The following is a 26119-nucleotide window of genomic DNA, read 5'->3' on the forward strand; positions in this document are numbered from 1 at the left end:
TTGCCTTTTCTAATGTAAAGGTAGACAATACTTAAATCATCACTTAGGGTCAATTTCATTTTGTGTTTCTTTCTCTTCTCTCAAATTTAATACATTTCTGTTATACTTCTGTAATTTCAAGGTGCCAGTCCTCTCCAGAAGCAGAAAATTCCATTGCCTTAAAAATTGTAATTTGTACTATTGTAATTTTCTGTTTTAAGGGGGCGTCTTTGAAACTTAGGTTTAAAAACTACATATTCACTCATCTCTTCTTTCCTAAATGCTCTAGAATATATTTCTGGAGAGTTGTGAACTGCTGTATTTCTGCAGTCTACATAGCCTAAAGGTAATGCCTTACCATATACTGCAAGGGGTGTGGATGCAGTTACTACTTGTGCCTCTTTCCAAATGAATTAATTTTCTAGTTTGCTGGGTTTTTTGATAGATCTGATGCTGTATTTTAGTGGTATTTATATGACATCTGTTACTGGCTAAGCCCTCACTATGTTGCTTTGCTTTCTAGAGAAACAAAACCACAATTTTTAAGGCAGTGTTTGTTCTCTGTTAGTATGAAATCCTTTGTGTAGAAAATCCTGAATATCATGAGCTACAGGAAAATTAAGTGATTAAAAGACTACTTCTTTTTCTAATGCTGTACTTTGTAAAATGTACCTAAGTTTAATATTAATCTATAAGAAGTATTTATTAATTTTGCCCCATCTACTTGAGCAATTTTACTGCTTTCTTATGAACGTTAAAGAAATTCCTTTAATTTGTCATAGCGTTCTGACATACCTGCTTAGTGTCAGGGGTGGATAGGAAGGGCAGACATGAAGCCTGGAAGGTGAAAGACATGGCTGTACTTTCCTAAGACTCACTTCTTATGCTCCTGGTTTCAATCTTTTGCATACTTTAAACTAGTTGTGGAAAAAGTTGTTCGTAATGAATTAACCCTTCTTTTTAACTTTCAAAGTAGTTTAGTAAAGCTATTGATAAAAGTATACATAGTATGGCTTTTCTGTATGACATATACCAGTCAGAAATGTTAAATGAATCCATTCTCTTTTTTTGTTTACGTTTTATACGAAATCAAAAATTGTGCAATAATTTATAATTTGTAGGTTGCTGTATTCTTTGTAACAAGTGCTTAATCTTCTGCAAGAATGATAACGCAAATATACAAAAGACAGTATTTGGCAATAGTTTAGATAAAGATGAATTGTTAAAAGGCTAAAGAAGATGGTAGAACAGTCTGAAAAGAAAAATAACTGGTAGAAAGGCAGGAAAAACTGTTGAAAGAGTATCTACTGGAAAACTTGAGGCATGAGCCAAAGCTGATGTCAAACACATTAATATCTCATTATGATGAGTAACCAAGTATCAATGACTTCTCTACCTAAAATAAATGCTAGCACTGGATTTACTGGATATTTAATTATTCATGTATTTTTTAGTTTTAAGTATTCATGTCAGAAATCACGTGGTTGTTGTTTATCTTATCTGGTAACACAGTGAAACAGAAGAGTTTGGTGGATTCTTGTTGTTGCACTGACACAGAAGAGAAGCTGTTAAGGACAAGACAAATCAATGGTAATCTTGTGAGAGAAAAAGAGTAGTTCTTTTCCTGCATCCAAACTACACAAAGTTATGTTAAGTACTTGAAAGTGAAAAAAAGTGCATGAAAGAGTTGACTAGCTACCAGCCTAGTGCAGGTTTCATTATCAGGAAAAGATAGATTAGCCTGCAGAAGAAGCTGTGAACAAGCTTTTAAAAAAGCCCTGAGAGCAGGTGGAGGCAACGTGCACAAATGATATATTTATGTAGCTGTGAGACATAAACACATGAGTACAGCCGCTTCCATATCAATATGGACTTCAGTTTTACTTTATTTGCAATGTGCAATTTTTAAATTGAATGTACTTTAAAAATGTTCATGGAATTAATAGTTCCATGTTTTCATGGTTTAGAGAACACTTTGATCATGTTATGCCTACAAAAATCCAATAAACTGTTGCTGGTTTTTAAGAAGTTGTGTTATATACCACAGTTTAAAAAAAAAAAAAAAAAAAAAAAAAAAAAAACCAAACAACTACTTGCCAGGTTTTAACTTGTTGATTTCCTGTTAATGTTTTGTTGTATAGTAATTGCTTCAGTGGATCACTTTAAAAAGGTATTGACTGTTACTGAAATCCCATGTTGAGAAAGATTCTGAAGTAGGGAAATTCTTTGGAAAGCAATGAGTTGCAAGAAAGTTTTTTCATGTATTACTTGCTTTCCTGTTAAAGCTTTAACTGAGTTTGCTTTTACTAATTGTGAAATGTTCTGCAGTATATGTCAGTAGTAGAAATAATTATTTATCTTTTCTTTCTATGTTTTGTTTTTCTAAGACTTATTTTAAACAAAATGTGCAGTGGTTCATGATTACTTGATCATTTCTGAGACTAAATATGCAAAGGAGGTTATTTTATACAGAGTACTTAAAAATATTTATAATATTTGCAGGAGAAATATTTATAGGCCTGTAGTCTATTTATTAATACATTATTACTTCATAATACAATGAACACTAACTGTTTTCCTCAGCTAAATTATGTGAAATATGAACAGCAGCCTTGTCTTGCAAGTCAGAATTTTAAGGATGTGATGGTGTAAATATTAAATTCACTTGGGAGTAAATTTAGTATTTACACCATCACATCCTTAAATTCACTTGGGATGTATTGGAAGGCATTTATATAAAATATTAATCAGCTACTCACAAAGTACCAGATTTAAAAGATACGTAGTTCTGCTTTGGTACTGTATTTGTGTTCCAATGGCCGCAACCGCCAAAAATTGTAGAATTGTGGATTATGAAATTTCTGGGTTTTCTCACTAGAAATATTAATTGATTAGTAGGATCATGAAAATAGCTGTCTAGCTTTTTCTTTACAAATTACTTTTTTTTTTTTTTTTTAAATTTGCCTACTAAAGGATAAGGAAACTTTAAAAGAAGCCTGTTATCCATTTTAATTTTTAAATGTATTTTGAATACTCAACAGAAAATCTGTTTCTGAAATATCCATGCTACTTTCATTATTCTTGAATTCCATTCAGTTTAGAAATACAAGTGAATATAGTCTCAACAAAGTGCCTTCTGGCTTGGCTTACCAAAAAACTTAAAGTTGAATTGACATGGTGCTGCAAGATCAATTGCCTTGAGAAGCTGTAATTGGCATTTTAATTTAATGTTAAGTTGATATGCTTTATTTTGTATTTGAGTTTGCCTGAGTGTGTATACGGTTATAACTGGTCAGTGGACACATGGTCATTTCTAAAGCTTTAGTGTCTACTCATGTCTGAGGATGTACAATAGCATATTTCTTATGGGAGTTTTCAAAGAACAAAACCAGAAAAGTTCCAAGATGCTGAAAGGAAGGGAGAATCAGAATATTTGAATGGGATAACAGAAATATTTTCCAAATTATGAAACATAAGGAAATGATTGTTTGAGATATTTATACTAAGTATAGAGTACCAAAAAGTGGTACGTGTCTCATAGGAAAGAGGAAGCAGATAAACTAAGTAACCTAGTAGCTCTTCTGCATTTTCTTCATCCAGCTTTAAAAATAATTTGCAGTAAGTTTTGAACTATCCCTTTTCAGCTGTTCCAAAAATCAGTTTAACATTTGTCATGTCATTTTTGCAATGGAACTTCAGCCAGGACTGGTATGACCAGAATATTAATTCCACAAAATTTTTTAAAGAGAACTCTGAATATAGCCACAATGCTGTCTTTGGTTTTGTTTGCATTGTCTGTGGGTTTCATGCTACTACATGGTTCTTCCTATTGACTAGCTTCACTTTTAACTATCTTCCCTAGATTTTTTTCCTCGCACTTTTCAAAACAGAGTTCATTTCTGCCTGCATTTTAATTTTTATAAGTCTGTTAATGCATTTCTTAGTGCATTAAGGAACTGATGTGCTAAGTGCAGATAGGAATTATTTAGTGTCTGCAGATTTTTATTAATATACACTTTACTGTCTGATTTGTAATTTAGCCAAGTCAGTTTACCCATAATAGCTAGTGAAGAAATACAGAGTTATGAAAAATACCAACAAATTCACACAAATGATCACTGAAAGGTAAGATTTATGGAACTGAATGAATGATGACTGTGTAAAAATCAAAAAAGCAAGAGCAAATATTTCTGAATAATGTGGTTACATATATAACATGCTTATCTTGTGTGTGCTGCGTCAATATAACTGCAGCTCAATCATTATGTGAAATGAAACACTTTTTACATGAATAGTATTTAGTCTGAGCTTAAATGTAATTCCACTTTTGTGGAAGTGCAGTGCATCTGTATTAGCAGACACACAATGATTAAAAAAAAAATCTGCTAGCAGATGGTGTTCAACAAAGAGTACTATTGTTTCAGTATGAGATGCTTCAAATGTTCTGGGCATTTAGCCCAGACAGAGCCATTTTTCCTATAGTATGTGATCAGGCAATAACAAAAAGAATGAAAATAGAGGTGTCAGTCCATATAAAAATATTTTTATAACTTAATATATCTAACAAGTCAGTGGCAATTATTAATCCAAGTTAAATTAACAAAACTTGATCAGATCATTCTTTTTACATTTTCATGTCTCTCCAAACAGTTATTTGGCATTCTACCTTCTAGGAAAAATGAGTTTGGAAAGTTAAGCTACCTGCTGGTACTGTTTAAATGCCCACAGATAACATAACTCAAGCTGCCTGGTGCCTGAAAGTGAGTGTTGGGGCAATCAACAGGAACAATAAAAATCTGTTCAAACAGAAAATCCACAAATCCCAAGGATTTGGAGCCTCCCTGTGGATTTTCCACAAATTTTGCTGTTTTCAGCAGAATCTAAGCTTTTATTTTAAAGGTGAACTGCAAAGCTGAAAAGAAAATTGAGTTAATAAAATATGTGCTGAATCCCCTGCTCTCCTTTTGCAACCTCCTAACTGAGGCTGTGTGCCACATGTGTCTCAAGTTTTTCTTTTTATAAAAAAAAAGCATCAACACACTCAGTGTTTAAGTAGCATCTAATACTTACTTGTTGACCTCAAGAATAAACCTTACCTCAATAATCTATTAACACTGAAGAATTTTTTAAATCCATTATTTTGTTTTCTTCAGCTGACATGTCTGTCATCCCTCAATTTAGTCTCACTTTCTTTTTTCTACATTTAACCCTTTAGAATATGAACTTCTGAGCATACAGCTGTAACTCTCTATTTATATGGATATTACAGATATGAATACTTTTAGAATAAAATGTGGTACAACTCGCTTGAATGAGGGTGGACTGCTGATTTTAGTTTGCAAGCATTTTCCCAAGTATTTTTAGATTTAAATTGTAAAAATCAGACGGACTCTCACAAAATATTTAAAATATGGTAACTTAAGTGGCATGATTATTTTATATGAAGCATTTCAATTGACATTCCTTACTTGAGAATATTTAGTCATAATCTTCAGTAGTTCAGTAAAAACAGGAACACGATTTTACTGACTAATCAGCAAATGAAAACCAGATCCCAAAATGCTGATAATGATGAATGAGAAGTAACTAATACTCTAATACTATATTATAATACTATATAATATACTGTACTATATATTGTCTATGCATTATAACACAATACATTTTTAAGTAAAAACTCCTAAATCACTATATAAGTATTATTTTTTATGTTGTTATGCATAGACTTCATTATAGAAAGAATTTTTTAATATAAGAAAAAAAGTAACATTGAGAATCATGAGACCCATTATCCATGTCCAGTGATCCTTATTGTTTTAGCACTGATTAACAGGTGCGGTGAAGAAATTAAACATGAGATGAAAAGTGAAAAGAATATTGGCAACTTTTTTATCTTATGTTGTTGTAGAAAGACTACTTCTTGGTATGATCTTTTTATCTTTTTCTTTATTGACTGTCAGTAAATGTTCTTTGCCAGTAATTTTAGTAAGAAAATTTAAAAGAAAGGGGCATTCTTTGATTTTTAAGTGCAGATATCATTATTATTTTAACTGTCTACCTGACTTTTCAAGCACTGATTTTTGCTGGTTTATTGGTAGACTTTAGTATTTTTAGGTGCATGCTGATTCTAAATTCGAAGCAGCTTAGGGATAACACACTGTTTAGTGCTAAGATGTTGGAACAAATAGACTCCTGGAAATTCTAAGACTTTTTCATGAATCAGAGTTTGCCCTTACTGATTCTTGTACTTAATTAAAACCTGGGTTGCAAGCTTTGTTATGATGCCACATGCCTGTTTTGTTTCCAAAATAGAGATGAACCAGTTACTAACTTTTTGTTCCTTAATCCAAATAAATGCTGTCTTCAGCAGGTGATAGAAATATTTCTGTGTGTTACAGCTGGATTTCTTGTCTGTTTAATGGAACTTGTCTATACCAAGAATAATTTGCATTACTTCATAGAGTGTAAGACACTGTATGGTTAAACTATATGAGTTATATCGTGTAGTATATTACTTAAGCAATAGTAAAGCAGTTTATTAAATCAAGTACTATATTTGCAATTTTAAAATATTACTTATGTGACAAGATGTTTATATGTGACAGATAAATTCCATCTGTAGCCCTATACTGATCAAATTAATGTCTGTGGTGGCATTATTACGAGAATCAAACTGTTCTTGTGATATGAACTGTGAAAATGTTACCTATGTCAGCTTAAATATAAAATTTAGTCAACTGTTTTATAATAAATTCAACTAGTAAGGACAAAAACTTAATTGACCGAAGCCTAAAAAGATGAAACTTGCAGGATATTTCGTAACTGAGGCAGTTACACATGGTATAAAATGCATTCTAAATAGCACCTGTCTTAGAAATGCTCAAATATAAGGTTAGTTTTCCTTGTATACTTACAGTTAGTTGTTTGGAAATGTTTTAGCCTCAACATTTTAAACCTATGTAATTAATAGATATGTCCATTTGGTTTTTTGTTTGGTTGGTTTTTTTCATTTTATTTCATTTTGAGATAGGTGTAATACACTGAACAGTACTTATAATAACCCAGTAGAATTATTTATACATAAAGCAGTGTATAAAACCAAAGGATTGGAGACTGCACTTGCAATACAAATAATTGACATGGTTGTATATGCCAATCTGCTATCTCTAAGTTGCTATGGCTACTAGATTGAAACATCCTGTTGAACATACTTAAATAGGCTTGATGCAGATAATGTTCATGATTAGTCAATTACAAATATTTTCAATCGTACCTGAGTGTGGGATGATCATTTGAAGTAGACTTCTATTGCAACATAATTATTCAGGTCCAGTTTCAGATCTACTGAAAAAATACAATGTCTTTGCTACTTGATTTCATTTTTGAGATGTGCTTTAGCTCAATTTAGAAATTCTTTTCATTCATCCTAAAGAACTTTCAAAATGTTTTTTCTGGCTCACATATAGTCCGTGCTATACACCATGTACAGGTGTGGGATAATAATGTAAAAGACATTTTGGAGCCATTCTTTTTTCATTTGAGCAGGGAATGGATAATGGGAAGAGATTAGAGATTAAACTACTTCATAAGAATGTGAAAGCCACCTGGAGTATGAAGCAGATCAGCTCGAATATTCCTTTGTAAAATAACCTAGAACTGAGATGGTGTTTGTAGACTTCGAAATAATGGACCTTACTTTTGGTTATTCATAGACTTCACAGATTATTACAATTGTTATAGAAACTATCACTTTAATTTTATAAATTCTTTTGTAGTAGTCTTACTGCTATGCTATTTTTTCAGTTTTTGTGACTCATATAGTTGGAGTTAAAAAACTGATGTACAGAATGTACTACACACTGAAATACATACTTCGATAACACTGTGGGAAACTGGGATAGTTATTCTGGTTGTATATACATTGGTGTAATTAATTCAGTAGACTTTAGACATTCTTCAGATAGCTCTTATGTGAGGTATGGCATGATGGTTGAACATTAAGTGTTCAATATGGAGGAAGTTTCCGAAGGTCATAAACACTGAGTAAAGCTTTGATTGTATTTCAGTATTAGTCTGTTGGTTATTAATCTACTTCCTCATTTTACCATTGCTGCATTACATAAAATTATAAAGCTTTTGCTTTTTTTTTTTACCATTGGATATCTCACAGTTGTTGCATAAAATAGGAGGAAGATCTTTCTTGGAGTAGCAAAAAAACTTAGTTTCCCTCCATTCAGAAACAGAAAATGATGCATCATTTTCTGTAAGGAATATTTTTACATGAGCAATATTTAATACTTAAAATCCATTTAAAAAATAAATACATTTATGAGCCTTCAGACATGGAGCTCTCTAGTGTGGCAGATATCACTCCATGCTTGTTGATACTAAGTCGAAATAATGTGTCAGGTTTTAGAAACCATAACTGATTGAAGAATGCCAAATTAGGTCAAAGATCTGTTTAGCCAAATGTCCTATCTCTCATGATGAGCAGAAGCAGTGTAGTGCTACAATACTACTGGGCAACTTTTCTTTTTTCCAACAATGTGAAGTTCAAGGCTTATTTAGTCAAGAAGTTCATTTGGCCTTTTCTGTTTAATCTTCTGTGGTATATTTTTCTTCTGTAACTAGACGTAGCTGCTTTGAACCTGTTCATGGTTTTGATCTGTTTGATGTCTCATTGAAGTACATTCCTCAGTTTAATTGTTAGCAGTGTGGACAATATTTCCTTTTATTTCTTTTAAATGTGCTGGTTTGAAGTTTCATTTTATACCTGCAAGTCCTTGTCATATGAAAAATAGCAAATAACACCTGTAGCTCACATTTTGTTGAAGATATTTTTGTGCTCTGTTTGTTTGGATGTATTTTTTAGGCTCATTCAGATCTCCTTTTATATTCACCTTCCACGCAAAATGTCTGTAGCCAGTATCTCTAATCACATCCTGTCTCTGATGTCTGGAATCTGATTTATAAACAAACTTTGACATGAGGATCTCTTCTTTTAGTGGACAGCCAGAAGGACTTGATGGCCCATTCTCACGAAAATCCCATTTGAAACTGATCTGCTCCTTCTGTCAGCTTATTTAGATAGAGGAGGTCATAAAATCAAGTCAGGGGGGTTTTAAAAGGTCCTCTTAACCAGCTTGTGTTCTGTTACAGAAGCAGGAATAGACTGACTTAACAGTGCTTGACTAATGAATGAGCTACATAATTTTTCCAGAGACAGAGAATTCACAATATATTACTTGGCTTATTTTGATTGCATTCTGTTGTGCCGCTCAGGAGGGCAATTCCCTGAAGTGCTATGTTTACTGTGTGTATGTCTCTGTCTTCTGCCTTAAATAGGAAAAGGGAAACAAGGAGCAGGATGCTGCTACCAGAGCATCTTATCCAGCCTGTACCTAGCAATCTCTGTCTTCAGGAGTTCCTCAGAAGAAGTATGATGTTAATTGTTTTGACAGTGGAAATCCTGGCTTTTGACTTTCTCATAGTGTCCTACATCTCTACCCTGTCACATCATGTACTTGTGGTTCCTTCATGTGACAAAAGAGGGCTTGGGAAAAGCAGTTGCTGCAGCTAGGTTCTTTTCTTGCTGCCAGAAAAATTCTTTCCAGTCTGCTCTCTCTTGTCTGGATCAGAGGAGCCCCTAGAAGAGGGGGCAGCCAGGGAGGATCCCCAGGCTGGATGAATCACCCTGTTGGATCCTTTGAGGCTCAAATAGTACTATTGAAAGAAGGAGGGGGTTTTTGTTTTGAGTGAGGCTCAGTGATTGTTTCTAGACTTGAAACATTCTGCAGACAGTCTTTAAACTGGCATTAAGTTGATGACATTTTTATGGACAAAAAAAGCAATTTTATGTAAAGTTGACATTTGGGAAAAATTAAATTATTTTCTCTTCAGATATCTACACATTTCAAGTCTTAGTAAAAAAAAATCTGTAGTTGCTTATGGAGGAATACATTGGGTAGGTTCTGTAGGATGTTTAGCTGATCTTTCAGACATTTCAGCATTGATTCTGAGAGCACCTCAAGATATACTTAATCTCAAGCCTTTTTTAGATTATTAGAACTACTAGCTACTGTGTACTCAGGGCTCCCAGTTGTAGTCTGCAGTAGCAAATCATTTTAACATGGTTTGGGTTTGGATTTTTAAAATACCGGTTATATAGAGACTGCAGAGCAGACTCACTCAGAAATAATGTTGACATTTTGTAATATGGAAGAATGTTACAATCTGTAAGTGTCTAGGCCAGCTAGCTCTATGAAAGATTTTTGGCAAAATTCTTTTTTTAATGTGGTTCTTCAGTATAATTAGAAATAAAATTTGTTTATTTAACATTGCTTCTATTATAGAATTTACTATTTTGTATTGACAGGTAATGTGGTAGATCAGAAATTATCTACTACAGATCTGTATATCTGCAGTGACTATATTTTACAGTGTCTGATAGGTTTTTATGGAAGCCATTTGGTGATCTCATCAGCAACAAGTCTATTGTTTCATTACTATCAGATTCAGTGCGTTTGTGATTAAATCAGCAGAATGGAGAACATGAAGGGAGTGCTGTTCACTTTGCAATCATTTCCATCTGTTAAAAATTTTTATCAGATGTTGGGAAACAGCAGGCAAAACTCAGAGCAAGTGTTTTATCCAGTTTCCAAGAAATGGTAATATATAATTGGGATATATTATGTTCTTAGTTTAATCTGTCCAGTTAGATGTTTTAAATAACCTATGGTACACCAGTATTAGTAGAATATATAGAAAGCTATTTCCATCATCCCCCGTATTATATTCCTTTGAAGACTCTGGTGCTGATACAAATATCTTGGTGCTTAGTAATCATAAGCACTGATGACACTTTGCAAAAAATGGAGAGTCAGAGTGAGAGTTGTAGAGAAAAATTTCCATTTGGCATATGCTGTAGTCTGAAGTGTCTTTGCCTCCATTGATGATGTAGAAATCTGCAAGTGAAATTGTGTAGCCAGTGGCCAGTACCATTGGCCTCAGAGAAATGGGAAAGGAAGCCATTAGCAATACCCGTAAGCTGATTTGTAATAAGGTGGTCTCGAAGCATAGAGTATTCCATTTCTTCTGAAATTAATTTTTATCACTAACTGTTCTAAATAGATGGTTCTGGTTTTCATGTAAATGTCAGACATACTTTTAATAATGTGAAGGCGTTTTTTTTTTTATCCCAAAGAAACTGTGGTCTCATCTGAAAAGTGAAAATATTTTATCTTTTTTAAATTACTGAGATATTACTGAGTGGCTCCTTGCCTAGATATTAAAGGTTTGCAGTAACTTGTGGTTTTACCACACTTTTTCATGGTTCCTCTGTCTCATCTTCTTCTGAAATGAGTAATTCCTTTTTTCTTTATCTTCAGGTGATTTTTCATGATGGGAATAATCTTGGTCATCTTTTCTGGAGTTTCCTGTATTACTGTGTTGGTAATTTTGGCATAGGATATTCTGTTTCATTTATAGTGTTCTAAATGGAGTAATATTGACTGTCTCTTGTATAGCCACTGTAATAATTCTTGGTTTATTCTCCTTAATAAATGTGCCTTTTCTGTTATTCTGTAGTTTTCCACAACTACAGATTGGTAGAGTTCTTCATTGTGCTGTTACTAGTTAAGTTCATGTGCTTTTTTCATGAACTTGTTCTGTTACTTTAGAGTAACAGTCCTTGTAAAGAGTAGAAGGACTTCACTCTGCAGGATATTCGTCAGTTTTGCAAGATAATTTTATTAGAGTTTCTGAGAACCTGCTTGTTCCATTTTCCATTCCTCCACTAAAACCATGAGAAGTCACCATATTTTGTCTGGGATTGGCTGAGTTTTGGATCTTCTATAAATGTATCTCATTCCATTTACTCAGAGTATTTAACTTTAAGTATTAATTTAGTTATACTGAAATAAACAGTGTAATTCCTTATTCTTGTCATAGTCTAGATAATTTTTTTCACTCTGCGCCTTATTTTAAATCCACTTTTCACCCTTTTCTCTCTCTTTAAAAGGCACATTGTGGCTTTTTGAATATATAAAGCTGTTCATCTTGTTGTCCATGACTTTGTTCATCCACACCTTCACCAGTACGTTTGAATGAAATTACTGGATTAGTGAGAAAATTTAGAGACTCACTGTTCAAGCTGATTATTACTTAATTACTTGATTAGTTACTTCAAATAGAAGCTGTCCTGACACCCACTGTGCTGTCCTTGGTCATTCCTTTTGTTCTAGAGGTGCAGTTACTTTTGTTCTAGAGATGCAGTTTGTTACTATCTGGTCATCTGGAACCACATTAGTTTTAAGGTGAGTTAGTGAAACAGTAATTTCTGAGTTTCTTTCTGAGGATGTGCTCTCTCTGCTCTTGTTTCATCATTTTGTCCAAATCAGATCAAATTCTTGGAGAGTTACACCCTAGAATCTTCTTTTGAGAAAATTGACTCAAATCATTCATTTATCTAATCAGCAGTGATTTTATTTTACTTTATTATTCCCTTTAATCCCATGTGACCTAGTGACCTCTTGCTCCTTTTATTTTTCTTGTTTTAATTAATTCAATCATTTTAGCATTAAACTTTCAGCTGTTTCCTCTTTAAAACTCATCTTCGCCTCTTTAATACACTTTCTAACATAAGATCTTTTACAATCTATTCTGACAGCTCTAGCTTTAGATTTACAGAGGCAAAGTTCTTCTAAAAATTATTTTACTGCTTGCTAGTCACACTAATTGCTCATATTTCTGGTCCATTTTTTTGTAAGTTTTGCATTGCAAGTAATACTTTTGGGATTTTTTTTTTTTTGTGTAAAGCCGTGCTACTTCTAAAGGGTTTATTACTTTTATCTAAGATAGTAGAACCTGCTTGACTTTTCTGGTAAAACCCACTTCTAAGATTTCATATCGAGTTACAGATTTGGTTTGCTTAAGATAGTAGAACAATGTAAGTCAATGATCTAGATATGAAAATAAGAATATTAAAGATGCTTATTAGTGACTAATAGAAAAAACATGTTGGGTTGGCTTACTAAAAAAGATTCTGATAAATTGACCAGCCTCTAAGTATTTCCTGAGCTGTGGTAAGCTTTTCTCTAGGCTACATATTCATGATAAAATTTATTTGGGGTTAATCTGGAGGAGATGGTTAAAATTAAAGAGAGGGAAATACAAAAGAAAAACACAAACTGCAAAATAAGCAAGAAGTTGGTCAAAAGAGAACGTAAAGTATGTTGAAAGCTATTGTTTTGGGTCAAATTTAAGGCTAGTGCTAATTCCAGGTTTTCAGTAATGCTTTAAATACTAAAAAAAACCCCACCACAGTTTGTTAACAGAAGCTTGTAAATACTATGAAGTTGGAAAGTAATGTTAATGAGACAGGAATATCCTAATGCAAAATGGTATGATCTCAAAAGCTTGAATTATAGAAATAGGATGAAATTTAAGAGTCATAGAATCATACAGTAAGGAACAAAACCCAAAATTCCTCCTGTAGGCCATCATTCAGAAGTGACAGAGTAAGAGGAAAAGCTCTTAATTGCAACAGATCTGCAATGTGCTGTGTTACTGAAAGAAAAAAACCAAACCGCAAACCTACTTATATCAAGCATTAAACTAGGCATTTGCAATCCAGATAGATACAGCATTGGTCTGGATGAGAGATGCTGTTGGTCTCCACTTTTTGTTGTTTTGTTTAACAGCTGTTAACTATCTTGCAGTAAGCAAAGTTACGTTTTCATCTTAAACTGAGAAAACTTAGAGTCTCCTATCTGTTCCAGGATCTGCTGTGAACATAGAAGGTCCAGATAGTGCATAAAATCAGCCTTAATATATGATATGTGGTATATGATATATGCTTCTATACATACCCTAATGCATACATCTGCATTTTCTGGCAGTGTAACTGGTGGGTGAACAATGTAAGCAAAGAAAGTTTATAGTGAAAGCTAATACCTTTTATTAACCAAACTGTGGAAGAAAAATAAACTAGCTGAAGAAGAGCTCATGTGCCCTGAAACCTGTGGGTTTTTTTCCTTCTACATCTGTGTTAGTAACCATAATAAAATATATTGCGTCTGCTTTGGTATATTTTTGCACAGGTTTGTAGTTAATGTTCAGCTTACGGGCCATGTTGTTTGCTGAGTTTCTCCCAGTAGAGTCAAATGGTAACATTCTTCATCAGTTTCAGTTGTGAGAATTCACTGCACAATATTGGGACTGCAGACATACCACATAGCTTACAGTTCAGTATGTATAATTAAAATAGGGTGCCAGTTTTCTGAAGTGTTAGTGATGTGATGCACCTATTTGCACTCAGGTTTATGGTAGTGAAAAGACAGTAACTGTTGGCCATGTAGTCTTTAATAAACATGCCAGTCCTTTTAGATTTCATCATTGAAATCTTTCCTAGGTAAAATATATAAACACTGGTGAATTATCCATAAATTAATTAAGTGCAGAAGTTTTTAACATTTTATTTCTAAAACACAGAATTGCAGTACTAATTGCAAACTGTAACAGCTATTGCTAAAGTCAAACATGACATTAACTATCAGCCTTACTGTTAACACAGGTGGCCATACAGGACCCAGCAGCTATATTAAAATGTTTCATCTACAGTTTTCCAATGTCAAGACTGCTGAATATGTCTGCCACCATTTTTATATGATCATCTTAATTGAGATACACTTGCAATACACCATTTGCAGAAAACAGACAGATATGTGTCTGACTTCTACAGCAAAACCAGTCTGGCAAGGAGACAAAGTGCATATTCGAAATCCATAATTTTTATTCTCATATTTACAGTTGTAAAATTCTTGCAGTACCAGAGATGAACAGTAATGCAATCCAGACAAAAATAAGATTCTTGAACCCTAGAAAAGTCTTAGATGTACATGCCAAATGGGGAATTTGCTATCCATTCCAAGAATTGCATGTTCGCAGATACCCCAAGGAGCAGAAGGGGGAATATCAGAAAAGGCTTCAAAACTGACAGCGTAGAGCAGAACATTCACCTTGATTCTTCCACGCATTCTGCAAATCAGCTAGTTGTGCAAACATGACATTTTATATTGTTTTGTTTTATCATTGGGGTTCTCTATTTGAAAATACTATTTGTATTTTAACATAGAATTGGAACTCTCAGACAGAATATTAGGTATTTTTCAAGAGTGTCTAGCAGAAAACAAAGCTGTTATCTGAACAGAAATTTGTTTTCTTTCTCATTGTCTCTGGTATTATTAAGGTGTCTGCTTGTCAGTTCTAGAACAACCTTTCCATATAAATCATGGATGTTGAAAGTTATCATTAATAAATATAAGAACAAGAGCATTAAATGTGCTTTTCATGGAATTAATACATTTGGGGAAAGATGTGGCAGCCTGTAATTAGGAGGGGATTGAATCCAGGACTTCCTTCCAGGCTATTAGTTTACATGATGAAAGGATAATATTGTACTGTAGCTTGGTTTTTGTTTGGTTTATCTAAACTGAATTAAAATCATCTCTTCTGATATGAAATTAACATGAGCATTGTTGAAGTACTTCAACAATTAATAATTTTAATAATTTTAATAATTATTAAATAATTTTATTTTATTAAGACGTTACAGGATTCTGCTCATGTAAAAATTAAACTCAGGTAATAATCTTGACTTATTATTAACAACACTCTAGAATTGCTTTTAAAATTAATAAGAGTATTTTAGGTTGTTCACTTTGTTCTGATATGCTTACTTGGAACAACACTTCCTAAATAATGTTACCATTTAAGGATAACCAATTAGTAATATTTTTTTTGATGTTACTTTTGATGTTTGACTCTTACTGAATGAGAAGACAGCAAAAGCAAATGGAAGGAAATTGTCTTTAAAAAAATATAAGGAATGTAATTATAATACTAAAAAAGAAGGGAAAATAACATGCTATGCCATCAAAAGTAATAATTTAATCATTACTACAGCACTCCCTTGAATTAATTCTTGTTTCAACCATGACTTGCATTCTAGAAAAACTCCAGGCCCAGTGATGAAGATGCCATGATTTTTCTTTTGTTTAGTCTCTGAATAGTCCCTCCATTATAAATTTACATTTATCTCAGTAAATTCTCTAACTCTGAGGCTATCGGTATTGTTTTGCCATCACCTAAATATTTCCATTTTGAAAGACTGTGGTCTTGTTTAATATTGGTTATTCCACCATCAGTGAATGACTGTGTGCTAGGGTAACCTCAAGAAGTTTGAGCCTCTCTAGGGTCTTACATGGAGTTTAGAGAGGGAGTAGTGAATACTCCAAATTGTAGGGAAGTTTAGACTGGACTTGAGGTAAATTTGGAAATGCATAGAATGCAAAGTTTTCCAGCACTTTGTGGTTGGAATACAGCATCAGATGAATCTTAGCATCTTCTGAGGTTTGTCATCACTGGATGGGAATAGCTGAATTAGTTTTGAATATATGCAGCCTTTTTCTTTTCCCGAAATCACAGTTGAATAACATACTGTGACCCTCTAGGTCTTATTTGTGTCTATACCTAATATATATTTTATTTGTTAGAGACTTGGTATGCTTAAATAAGTACAGGTAGTTATGGTTTATATATGTACGTGCAGAAGCCTACAATTACAAAGAGGCTTAATTATGTATGTAGAGAAGGAGGAATGTTGTTGGACTTGTGCATAGCAAGTGTGATTGTATGGTCACTTATACCAAAGTCACAATTACTGTTTATTTCTGCAAACAGTTCTCTTTTCTTTTGCCAAAGTGAAGTCAAATACAGAACTTCTCTTTTTTGAATGAATTTGCTTTGTAAATGCAGAAGACCCTTAATTACTTTCAGAAAAACACCTTCAATACATGGCACTTGGAAACAATTTTATCCATTTAATCAAAAATATTTGATTATAAATTTCCAACTGATTTCATTTCTTATTAACTGGTATTATTCTGATCTAAAATAAATAAATAAATAAATAAATAAATAAATAAATGTATGAAAGTTGAAGTATGGAATATATGTTATTAAGAAGATAATTGCAGAAAATAACCTCCATCTCTCTGGGGGCCATGCTGCTTTTGATGCAGCCCAGGACACAGCTGGCTTTCTGGGCTTAGAGTGCACACTGATGGGTCATATTCATGTTCTCATCCATGAGCACCTCCCAGTCCTTCTTAGTAAGGCTGTTCTCAAACATTTGCTCCCTCATCTTTTAAGATTAAACATTTTCAGATACCAGGGTTAGCTAACTTAAGTGTAAGAACTTTGGTGAAAATGTAATGCTTTCTGATTTACTAGTGTTCATTTTAATGAAAGTTAGAAAACTACAAGAATTCAAAGAACAGAGCTACTTTTTCATCATGTAGGTATGATACAGAGAAATGAAGGCAAGTTAGCCTTCCTTCACACCTAACCAGGTATAATAGAATGGTTTTGTACACTCTTCATAAGAAAAAGAAATTACCAAGGGCAAAATTAATGCAAGTTAGTGTGATGTTGTAGGCAGTACATAACTGTATTGCCTTTTGGGAAAACTGGAGGCAGGGAATTGTTATGATACAGGTTCAGAAAGTGTTGAGTCTTTGACATAGAGAAATAACTGAACTTCTGCAGTGTTTATAGTTCAAGTAGGTTTGTTTCAAGCATTTATTTGAAAGCCAGTGACATTCTTATTTTTATTTTTTAGAAGTCCTCATTAGAAATTAATAGAGTACATGTCAACAGAATATTACAAATAATTTGAATTTAATACCTAAGTTGGCACAATACAATAAAAAATATCCTTGTAATATAATTAAATGATATGTTTTACAGCTGGAAATCAAAAATGCACATGTACTGCCTTACAGCTGTAGGAAAGTACAACAGATGAATGACATTTTGGAAAGAAATGACCAAGAGGTGAATTGAGAGTCATTGTGGAAAATTAGTGTTCAGTGCAATGTTGACCTTATGTTCCTTTTTGAGTTAGGAGCACAGTACACCACCAGCAGAGACTTGCAGGAAAGCTGAAACCCATCAGTATATCTGATTCCGAATTCCATCTTCAGAAGGACTAAGGAAATACTGCAGGGAGTTCTGGATTAGACAGAAGAGGTTAAAGTGAACGTTAGGAGAACACTTTCTCTTTAAAAAAGAGCTCTTTTTAAAGAGTAGTAATTAATATGCTAAAGAGAAGCCAGAGTGGTGACCATAATTAACAATGTGGAGTTGTTTCTTGATTGTGCATTCAGATAGTTTACCAGGAAAGCTGATCCCATCACCATACATGGTGTCTTCAGGGTGTAACTAGATTTCAGCACAAGTTACCTAAGTACTTACAGTTCTTAACATCTGGAGTTCCTATCAGTTCACTGTTCACAGTAAGAACTATCAAACCAAGGCACAGCTGAACCAGAAATTCAAATGGAATATCACTAAGTTTTGTGGATATAATCATTTTATTGTTCTGAGTAGAATCTGAAAATTCTGGTGTTATGAACCATTTGGTTAGATCCTTTTCAGTCTTCTGCAGAGGAAGGTTACATCTGCTCTGGCAGTATCTCTGCATGTAGAGAGTAGAGGTTTCCAGGCTACAGAAACTTGGAAAAAGAGGAAGAAGCAGGAAGCAAGAGGAAGAGGAGAACCTGCTGTAGCTGTGGAATCAAGGGAGCAATGGGACAAGGACGGAGCAGAGAGCTGTGCTTTTTTAGCAACAGAAATTTTCCAAGGATAGCAGGCACTTACATAATTGATTACAAACTAACAGCTATGTTATGTGAAACCTGAATGCAAATATACTGCATGCAAAGACCTAGGCATCAAAGATGAAGTTACTGCCTTTCTCACCAACCTGATTTGGCAAAGTCACCTAGAAATAAAAAATATGCCAAGTGTGGAGTCTGTAAAGAGCCAAGTATCAAAGTTGTTTATTGACCTAGTAGTGACCATAGAAAGGTCTTGAAGAAATATTTTGGAGTTAGACTTACTAAGAGTTGAGATTTTCTGTGTTCTGTATAAAAACTTCTTTCAACTGGAGAAAAAGAGGGTGTGGAGGGGCTGAATAATAGTTGCTAGCTAGTTCATTGTTCATGCTGCAATAGTGTTTAGCTAACTAAGAGAAAGAGTAAGTGGGTCCCTCTTAGAGGAAACTTGTGACGTGCTAGACTGTTATTCTCAATTGCCACTTGTAACCCACTCTCTCTGTGTTGCTGTCACTGTCTGTCCCTCTAAGTATTTTAAACATACAACTTTTTATTGATATCTGTTGTTCCTGCTGTGCAACTTCAATAAGAAAACGTTGCAGTATACAATAATAGTATTGTAATGCAGCTTTTTATAGTTTCAACACCAGTTTATAGAAAAGCAATGGAGATACTTGAATCAAAAATCTCTCTTTATCTCTTTTTCCCCTATGATTTTATTTTCAGGTAGAAAAGTAGAACTGTAGTTTTTTGTAAAAGCTGTTAATCTTGCTTAGTGCAGCTTCTGCCATGCTGTTGAAAATAAAGACTCCTGATGTGGTTAGCTGAGTAACTTTACAGTGATAGTCTTCTTTGCTAGTGTTTTTTGTAAGTGCTTTTTGCAAATGCTTTTCTGTATTTGTGCATACATACAAATGACAATGAAAATCAAAAGTAGTCATCACCCAACAGTTCCAAGTCTTTTGTTTAGAAAAGGGTGTAATCAGTAGTGGTATTACAGATTAAATTTAAGGTACATAAAATGACTGCAGGGAAAAAATGCTTGCATGTCACATTCCTGCATTGTAATAATTTCTGCAGATCAATTTATTTTGATTAAATTTAAATCAGCCAGAACCTAATTTAAAACTAAAAAGATTTTAAAGGGCAAAATACAAATTCTATCAGGAAAATTTGAACTAATTTTCAGTTCTTTTCCACAGGTAACCATTAGATGGTCGCAAATTGGCATGAGCTGAAATAAAATTTAAATTCAATTTACAGAAGAGCTTTTTTTGCATTGAGGGAGGTTAAGAAGTAGTTGCCCAGAGACTTTTTGGATATTCAAAACCTGACTGGATGGTGCTCTCAGCATCCTCCTGTATTTGGCCCTCAATTGAACAAGAAACCTGGAATGTCTGATCTTCAGAGGTCCCTTAAAAATTGTAGTTCTATGAAGAAAAATATTTTGTTTGACATTGGCACAATGATTTGAAAATTTTAGTTTCTTTTTTCTAGTTCTAGTGTTATCCCATTAGGTATTTGTAGAATTAAATTAATTTTCATATCTAATAATATATGCTTACATACGTTTCATGTCTTTGTCACTGACCAACTGCATTGCTTGTCCCGCCAAAAGTGCAGGAAAAATACTAAGATTTATTACTTGAGCAAACTGAATTTTATAACATATGGAATATTTATTTGGCAGTACCTCTTTTTCAGATTCTCTTCGTGTGCTTTTCATCGCTAACTAGAATGTTAAAATTCAAATGAGGATTCCTTGTTCTATTATTCATTTCCTTAACATATTTCTAATGGGGTCTTAAAGTAAGATGTCTGTTAATGTTCTTTTGTTATCCCTGCTAATGAAAATATGGACTTTCTGAGGTCCTAAGTGATTTTTAAGCCATGTTCTTAGCACCAGTGAGTCTGTACCATCCCTTTGTATCAAAAATCTACTGATTCTGTTTCTTTTGAGTAGTTGTACATCTCAGAAGATTATATTCTTGTAAATGTTTCTCTTTGCAGTGAGGAGCTACGGAAGGAAGCCCGACAGCTGAAACGAGAATTGCTGGAAGCAAAGCACAAAAAAGAAGAAAGAGCTTCAAGACCCAAAGACAAAGAAGGTAAGAGGTTTTGTGTAGATCTCCAGTTAACGTTCTGGTTTTAAAGGGTTTTTTCGTTTTCTGTTTTATAAATGTACATAAATGTGGACTATTGTTGAAATGTAGATTTTTTTTTTTTCTTTCCCTAGGGATGGTAGCAATGTAATGATGCCAGTACGTAAGGAAATTGTATAGGTAGCATTTGTTCTCAAATCAGGTAGTATTTCTCCTTCTAAGTATTCGTTAGTTACATCCGTGCTCTTTAATTTGCAAGGTCTTTTTGACTTTCTGACTTGGAAAGATTCTTAAATGCAGGTGGCTAACTTTGAACTCAAAGCTACTGACTTAAAACTTAAGTGTATCTTAAGACACTGATGGAATTCAAATTCACAAAGTCACTACCATATTTATTTTCCTTAAACCTTAACAAAATGGGATCTTCAGCTGCCCTCTTCTTTGTCAGACAGTTTTTATATTCTGTTTCTTTTTAAATGTGTATAAATTGCTACATTTATAATAGCATGTAAAGTGCACATTTTAGTCCAGAAGGATGAAACACCCTTTATTAGCCAAACTGAAGAAACAAAAAACTGTCTTTAAACACTGGGGTTGCGAGACACACTTTTAGAGTGGATTCTTAGTTCAGTTCTCAATACCATAGAAATATGAAAGAAAATATAAAACTATTTTTTTCAAAATTCAGATAACACACAATTTACAAGAGTGGTAGAAAGTACAACGTAATTTTTAGAAAAATTTGTGGACTCTCTTGAATAATAGGTGAGCTTGATCAGTATTTTGACAAAGTAAAGAAATACGTTATCATGACTTTGTATATGAAATCTGGCACCAAATGTTAAAAATTGCTGACTCTGAAAATGTTCCAGTAATCACTAGAATATAAGCTCTCACTGGCAAAAGAATGAATGCTGTCACTAGCCTGTAAAAAAAAGAACTGTGAGTAGATGTATAGCAAAGGTAAAGTGTAGTCCTTTTATACATATATGATAAATTATGTTGAATAGCGCCATGTATGGCAGCTCTTACACTATTGCTTAAACTTATCCCTATTTTTGTGCCAGTCAGTGGACTTTGTAATTTGAGGAAATTCACCTTTACAGTGACAGAATAAAGTAATACTTGGGCAGTAGTTGCTACTATGGTACAGTTTGGAAGGATACCATCTATTCAAGCAAAGGGAGCTTATATACCAGAGTTGGTGAGGGGCTTCTATTTTCTTTGAAACAAATAGCAGGCAGGCCATAAATTAGTTGAAAATCTACAAGTTACAGCTAATGACACAAATAATCTTGAATAATCTTGGCTTTCCTTTTTGTGATAGGAAGGGGTCTGTTCCAGAACCTGTTGAGAAGGATGGATGGCAGGAAATATCTATTGACCTAGTCAGTGGAGTACCTAACCAAAAATTTTAATAATAAATGTGTTCTAAAATTTAAGGTAAAATTAAAAGGATGTTAAATGAGATGCAAGTAGTGAATGATAAAATTATTTATGAAAATGTAGTGAAAGATTTCAAGTTTGTACTAGAAAATAAACTGAACATGAATTTACACTCTGATGTGGCTGTCACTGTGTGGCTGTTGCTGCAAATGCAGTACCTGTAAAAGTGTGGTTGTACTATTGCAGTCAGTTCCAAGTATTGTACCACCAAAAAGGATAATGAACAATTCAATTAAAATGGACAAAACCACCCAAAACTAGCAGAACACCATTTGGACAACTTTATTAGGAGATACTTGAAGATAAGTGTAATTTATTTAGGGAGGGGGGATGGAAGGGTGAAATCTCAAGTCAAAGGAATGAAGCATGCCTTTATTGTGAAACAGAATTTACAACTGAGGAATAATACAATAGACTTTAGAAAAACTTTAATATAATGAACTCTAACAGAAGTGTTGTACCAATTTTGCTCCAAAGTTAAAAGCACTTAGTTATTTTACATTTATTGGCCTGAATTTTAATCAGTACAGTAGAGCTTTCAACATGGAAGGCAGTCTGCTAAACATATAATAGTTTACCTATTCCACACACGTTAGTTTATGTGTAAGAAATTGTACATATTTTAGAAATACTTCTATCAGGAAGTTGATGTTTAAGTAGCAGTAGATTTTTCCATTGCTCTCTGCCTATCCTCTTGGGGAGTTTGGGATGGGGAGTGAGTTGTCATACTGTATCAGATATACCTTGTGTCTTGCATTGTGTCTGTGTCTTTGAGCTGGCTAGATTAGGGAAAAATGTTAGTTCACAGGCTATGTAACCACATCAGTGTGATTCTGTGCTTGATTAATTAACACTACATTGCAGCCAGAACTTGCAGCCATAGTGGGAGAATTTCACTGAAGATCACAGAACGGTGAGAATAAGGCTTAGGTCTTACTTGACAAGGTTGGGTCTTGTTCTGAGAGGATGCTAAGGAAGGGTCTGCAGCATGAAACATCTATTTTAAGTCTACAGCACAGATCTTTATTAGTATTGGCATCGCATTTAGTATCACTTCTTCAAATTGTTCATATTATGTTTACCTAATATATTTCTGTATTTGGTGATTAGATTAATTAAGAAAGACTGGAGAGTGAAAATTTAAGTGTTTACATTGTTTCAAGAGGTCAGAGAAAAAACCATACATGTTTGATTATAACCAGTCTTCCAATTTGTGAATAGTCTTGTTGACAGTGCCAGACTGCTGTCAAGACCTTACTTTAAATAAGATGTTTTTCTTTTATGTGACATTTGTTGTAGTGATGCCAGAAATTACATCAAACACTATCATTTGAGTGCTGAATTAGTTCAGCATTTTGAAGTACTTGGTCAAATATTCAGAAAATATATTTTTAAATTTTCAAAGTTCTGTAGGGTAAACCTGGGAATGTACTTCAATGAAATCTGCTTCAGACATACAGCATCTGCGCAGTTAATTATATGTTGGTTTTAAACAGTAGAAGTATTTAGGAAGTAATATTTTAGATTTTCTTGTTAGAACATTTTTTGTAAGCAGAGGAATAATCTGCTTACATGACTATGTGATGAAATTGTCATTACAATTTCATTACATAGTCATGTAAGACTATGAAATTTAATTGTCATACATGAGAAGACAGAAAAGCTGTAAAACACTGTCTGAACAGGGAAACCTAACAACTAAAGTAAAAACTAACATTCAAGGGTAAGAATTCTACTGAGGCATGTAGTACTGAGGCATTTTCTGCTTTGTTTTTTATTGTGGAAAATGAAAATTTAGAAAATTATTTAGAAAATTCTCAAAATTAAGTGAGGATTCCAGTGTAACATTATGTTTTATTTCTGTTTTATTTTAAAATCTGGGTAATGTCAGGGACACTCAATGAATTAAGCCCTCTCTTACATGGAAAGATACTTTCTTGAAGTCTGGGACTTTAGTAGGGTTTTGCACCCTTCAGAACACTCTGAAAATAACAAAATCCAAATTTTAATAATTTGAGAGCTTTGCAGCATAAATGCATTAAGTATGAAGATTTTTTCAGTATATACAGTAGAGCTGCATTGTATCAAAGTATCCATCTGTCATCTTTGCAAAACTTTGTTTTCTCCCACTGGTCACATTTTTTTTTTACATTTAATCCCCTAATACCCAGCAGTCCCCTTCCTGCTAAGGTGAATACTTTTTTCCATTTGTCTCTCTGTCTGCAGAAGAAAAGAGGACAAAACCTCACTGTAAACCAGCTTTGATTTTAGTAATAATCTTAAGTATGTACCACCAACATTTGAAAATTAACTGTATTTTAGACTAGGACCATGTGCCTACCAAAGTTCAGAAAGCATTTACTAGAAACTTCCAGTTCATACTATTTTGCAAATCTGTTCTGGTCTTTCAGATAAGTATTTTGAACCTCTAGGAATTACTTTTAAGATTTTATTGTTTGAGTTTGCTGAATCAACTAGTAAGTTTGTTCTAGAACTATTGCATTTTTCATTGTAGCAAACTGAAAATCTAGTAATCAGTCCAACCATGGAAGCTCATTCTGTAAGCAAATCTATTCAGTTGTTCACAGTTGCTAAATATTTCCTCACTCTTACCTAACTTCTTGGCAAACAGTGGCTCTTTAGAATCTTAGGCGGGCCAGAGCTATAGCAACAGTTCTTGAAGGTGCAAAGAAAACCTAAGTAGAAAACATAAGTAGAGCTAGTACTAATCAATAATATACAGGAGATTATGTTACTAACTTTCCCAATCATAAAATTAGTTCATATTGTTTTTCTGGTATATTAATTTTTACACTACTTTACACTAAACTATATTTTAAGTTTCAGATACATAGTATTTAAAGCTATATTTTTTTTTCCTTAATTCTGGGAGAAGTGAGTTATTTGTTTTGATTATTAATTATCCAAAGTGTCTCTAAGTTCTCTATTTGTAACTTCTGATTGGAATTCTATTTTAATTCCTCAAATATTATGGCATATTAGAATTTCTTTTATAATTTGTGAGGATTTTATTTGGTTTGGAGCAAAAACAACTTCTCTTTTTAAGATTTCAGTCTCAGTAAGATTTTTTAAATGAGTGCTGCATACCCTTACAATTCCAAAAGAATGCAATATAAACTGTATATTGATGAGCTGAAAGTGGAATGTACTGAAATAATACAGGAATGTGTTTTAGGTCTCTTACTTTAATTCACCAAAACATTCAATCATAATTACTTTCTCTTCAAACAACAAACAAGAAGTTTTTAAGGTTTTTTGACACTTTGGTATTTAGTCTAGCTATGCCATGCATTTTTTGAAATTTCTGTCCCGTAGGTATTTTGTCATATGAAATGTGTCATCTGAGTTGCTAAAGAAAACATTTTGGGTACTGAGGAAAATGTATGGGCCTAGCACATTTCAAACATGCACAAACCCTGCTAAATAAACTGGGATGCCTTTTTATATGTGCATCTTGTTACATTCTTCATCTTATCTCAGTTCTGCATAAACTCATGATTACATATGAAAATGACATTACAATAGTTTATGAGATTGCTTTAGCATATCCAGAATGTTTTGTAATGTAAAATACTTAAGTGTGTGTAAATATCTTCATGCTAGCTCATGAAAGAAAAAATCAAAGAAAAATCATAAGTCTTATATTGATCCTTTTCAATGCTATAGGCTCTTGCTTTTTTTATGGTTGCAATATATCTTCAGAATCAGGATGTTTTTCTTTGTTACAATATGTATTTTTTCTACCCTTCATGAGTGTTTCTGGTAATACTTTCGCCAAACCAAATTCACTTCATTTTCCAATGAGTGATGTATGTGCAACTTCATTATCTCTTTCTTAAAAGGAAATAAAATCTGTAGAATTTCATATGGATTCTAGTTACAAGAAAAGTAATT

General features: G+C 33.3%; 1 protein-coding gene across 1 annotated transcript in view; it reads left to right on the forward strand.

Moving 5' to 3' along the window:
- Positions 1 to 26119, forward strand: part of CWC27 (CWC27 spliceosome associated cyclophilin) — a 95505-nt gene that overhangs the window by 45469 nt on the left and 23917 nt on the right. The window contains exon 11 of the mRNA XM_041414613.1: positions 20667 to 20764. Within this exon, the coding sequence (XP_041270547.1) occupies positions 20667 to 20764 (98 nt within the window). The remainder of the gene's footprint in view (positions 1 to 20666; positions 20765 to 26119) is intronic.

The sequence above is a fragment of the Onychostruthus taczanowskii genome, unplaced genomic scaffold (assembly GCF_017590055.1).
Source record: "Onychostruthus taczanowskii isolate IOZ18803 unplaced genomic scaffold, ASM1759005v1 scaffold46, whole genome shotgun sequence".
Lineage (NCBI taxonomy): Eukaryota > Metazoa > Chordata > Aves > Passeriformes > Passeridae > Onychostruthus > Onychostruthus taczanowskii.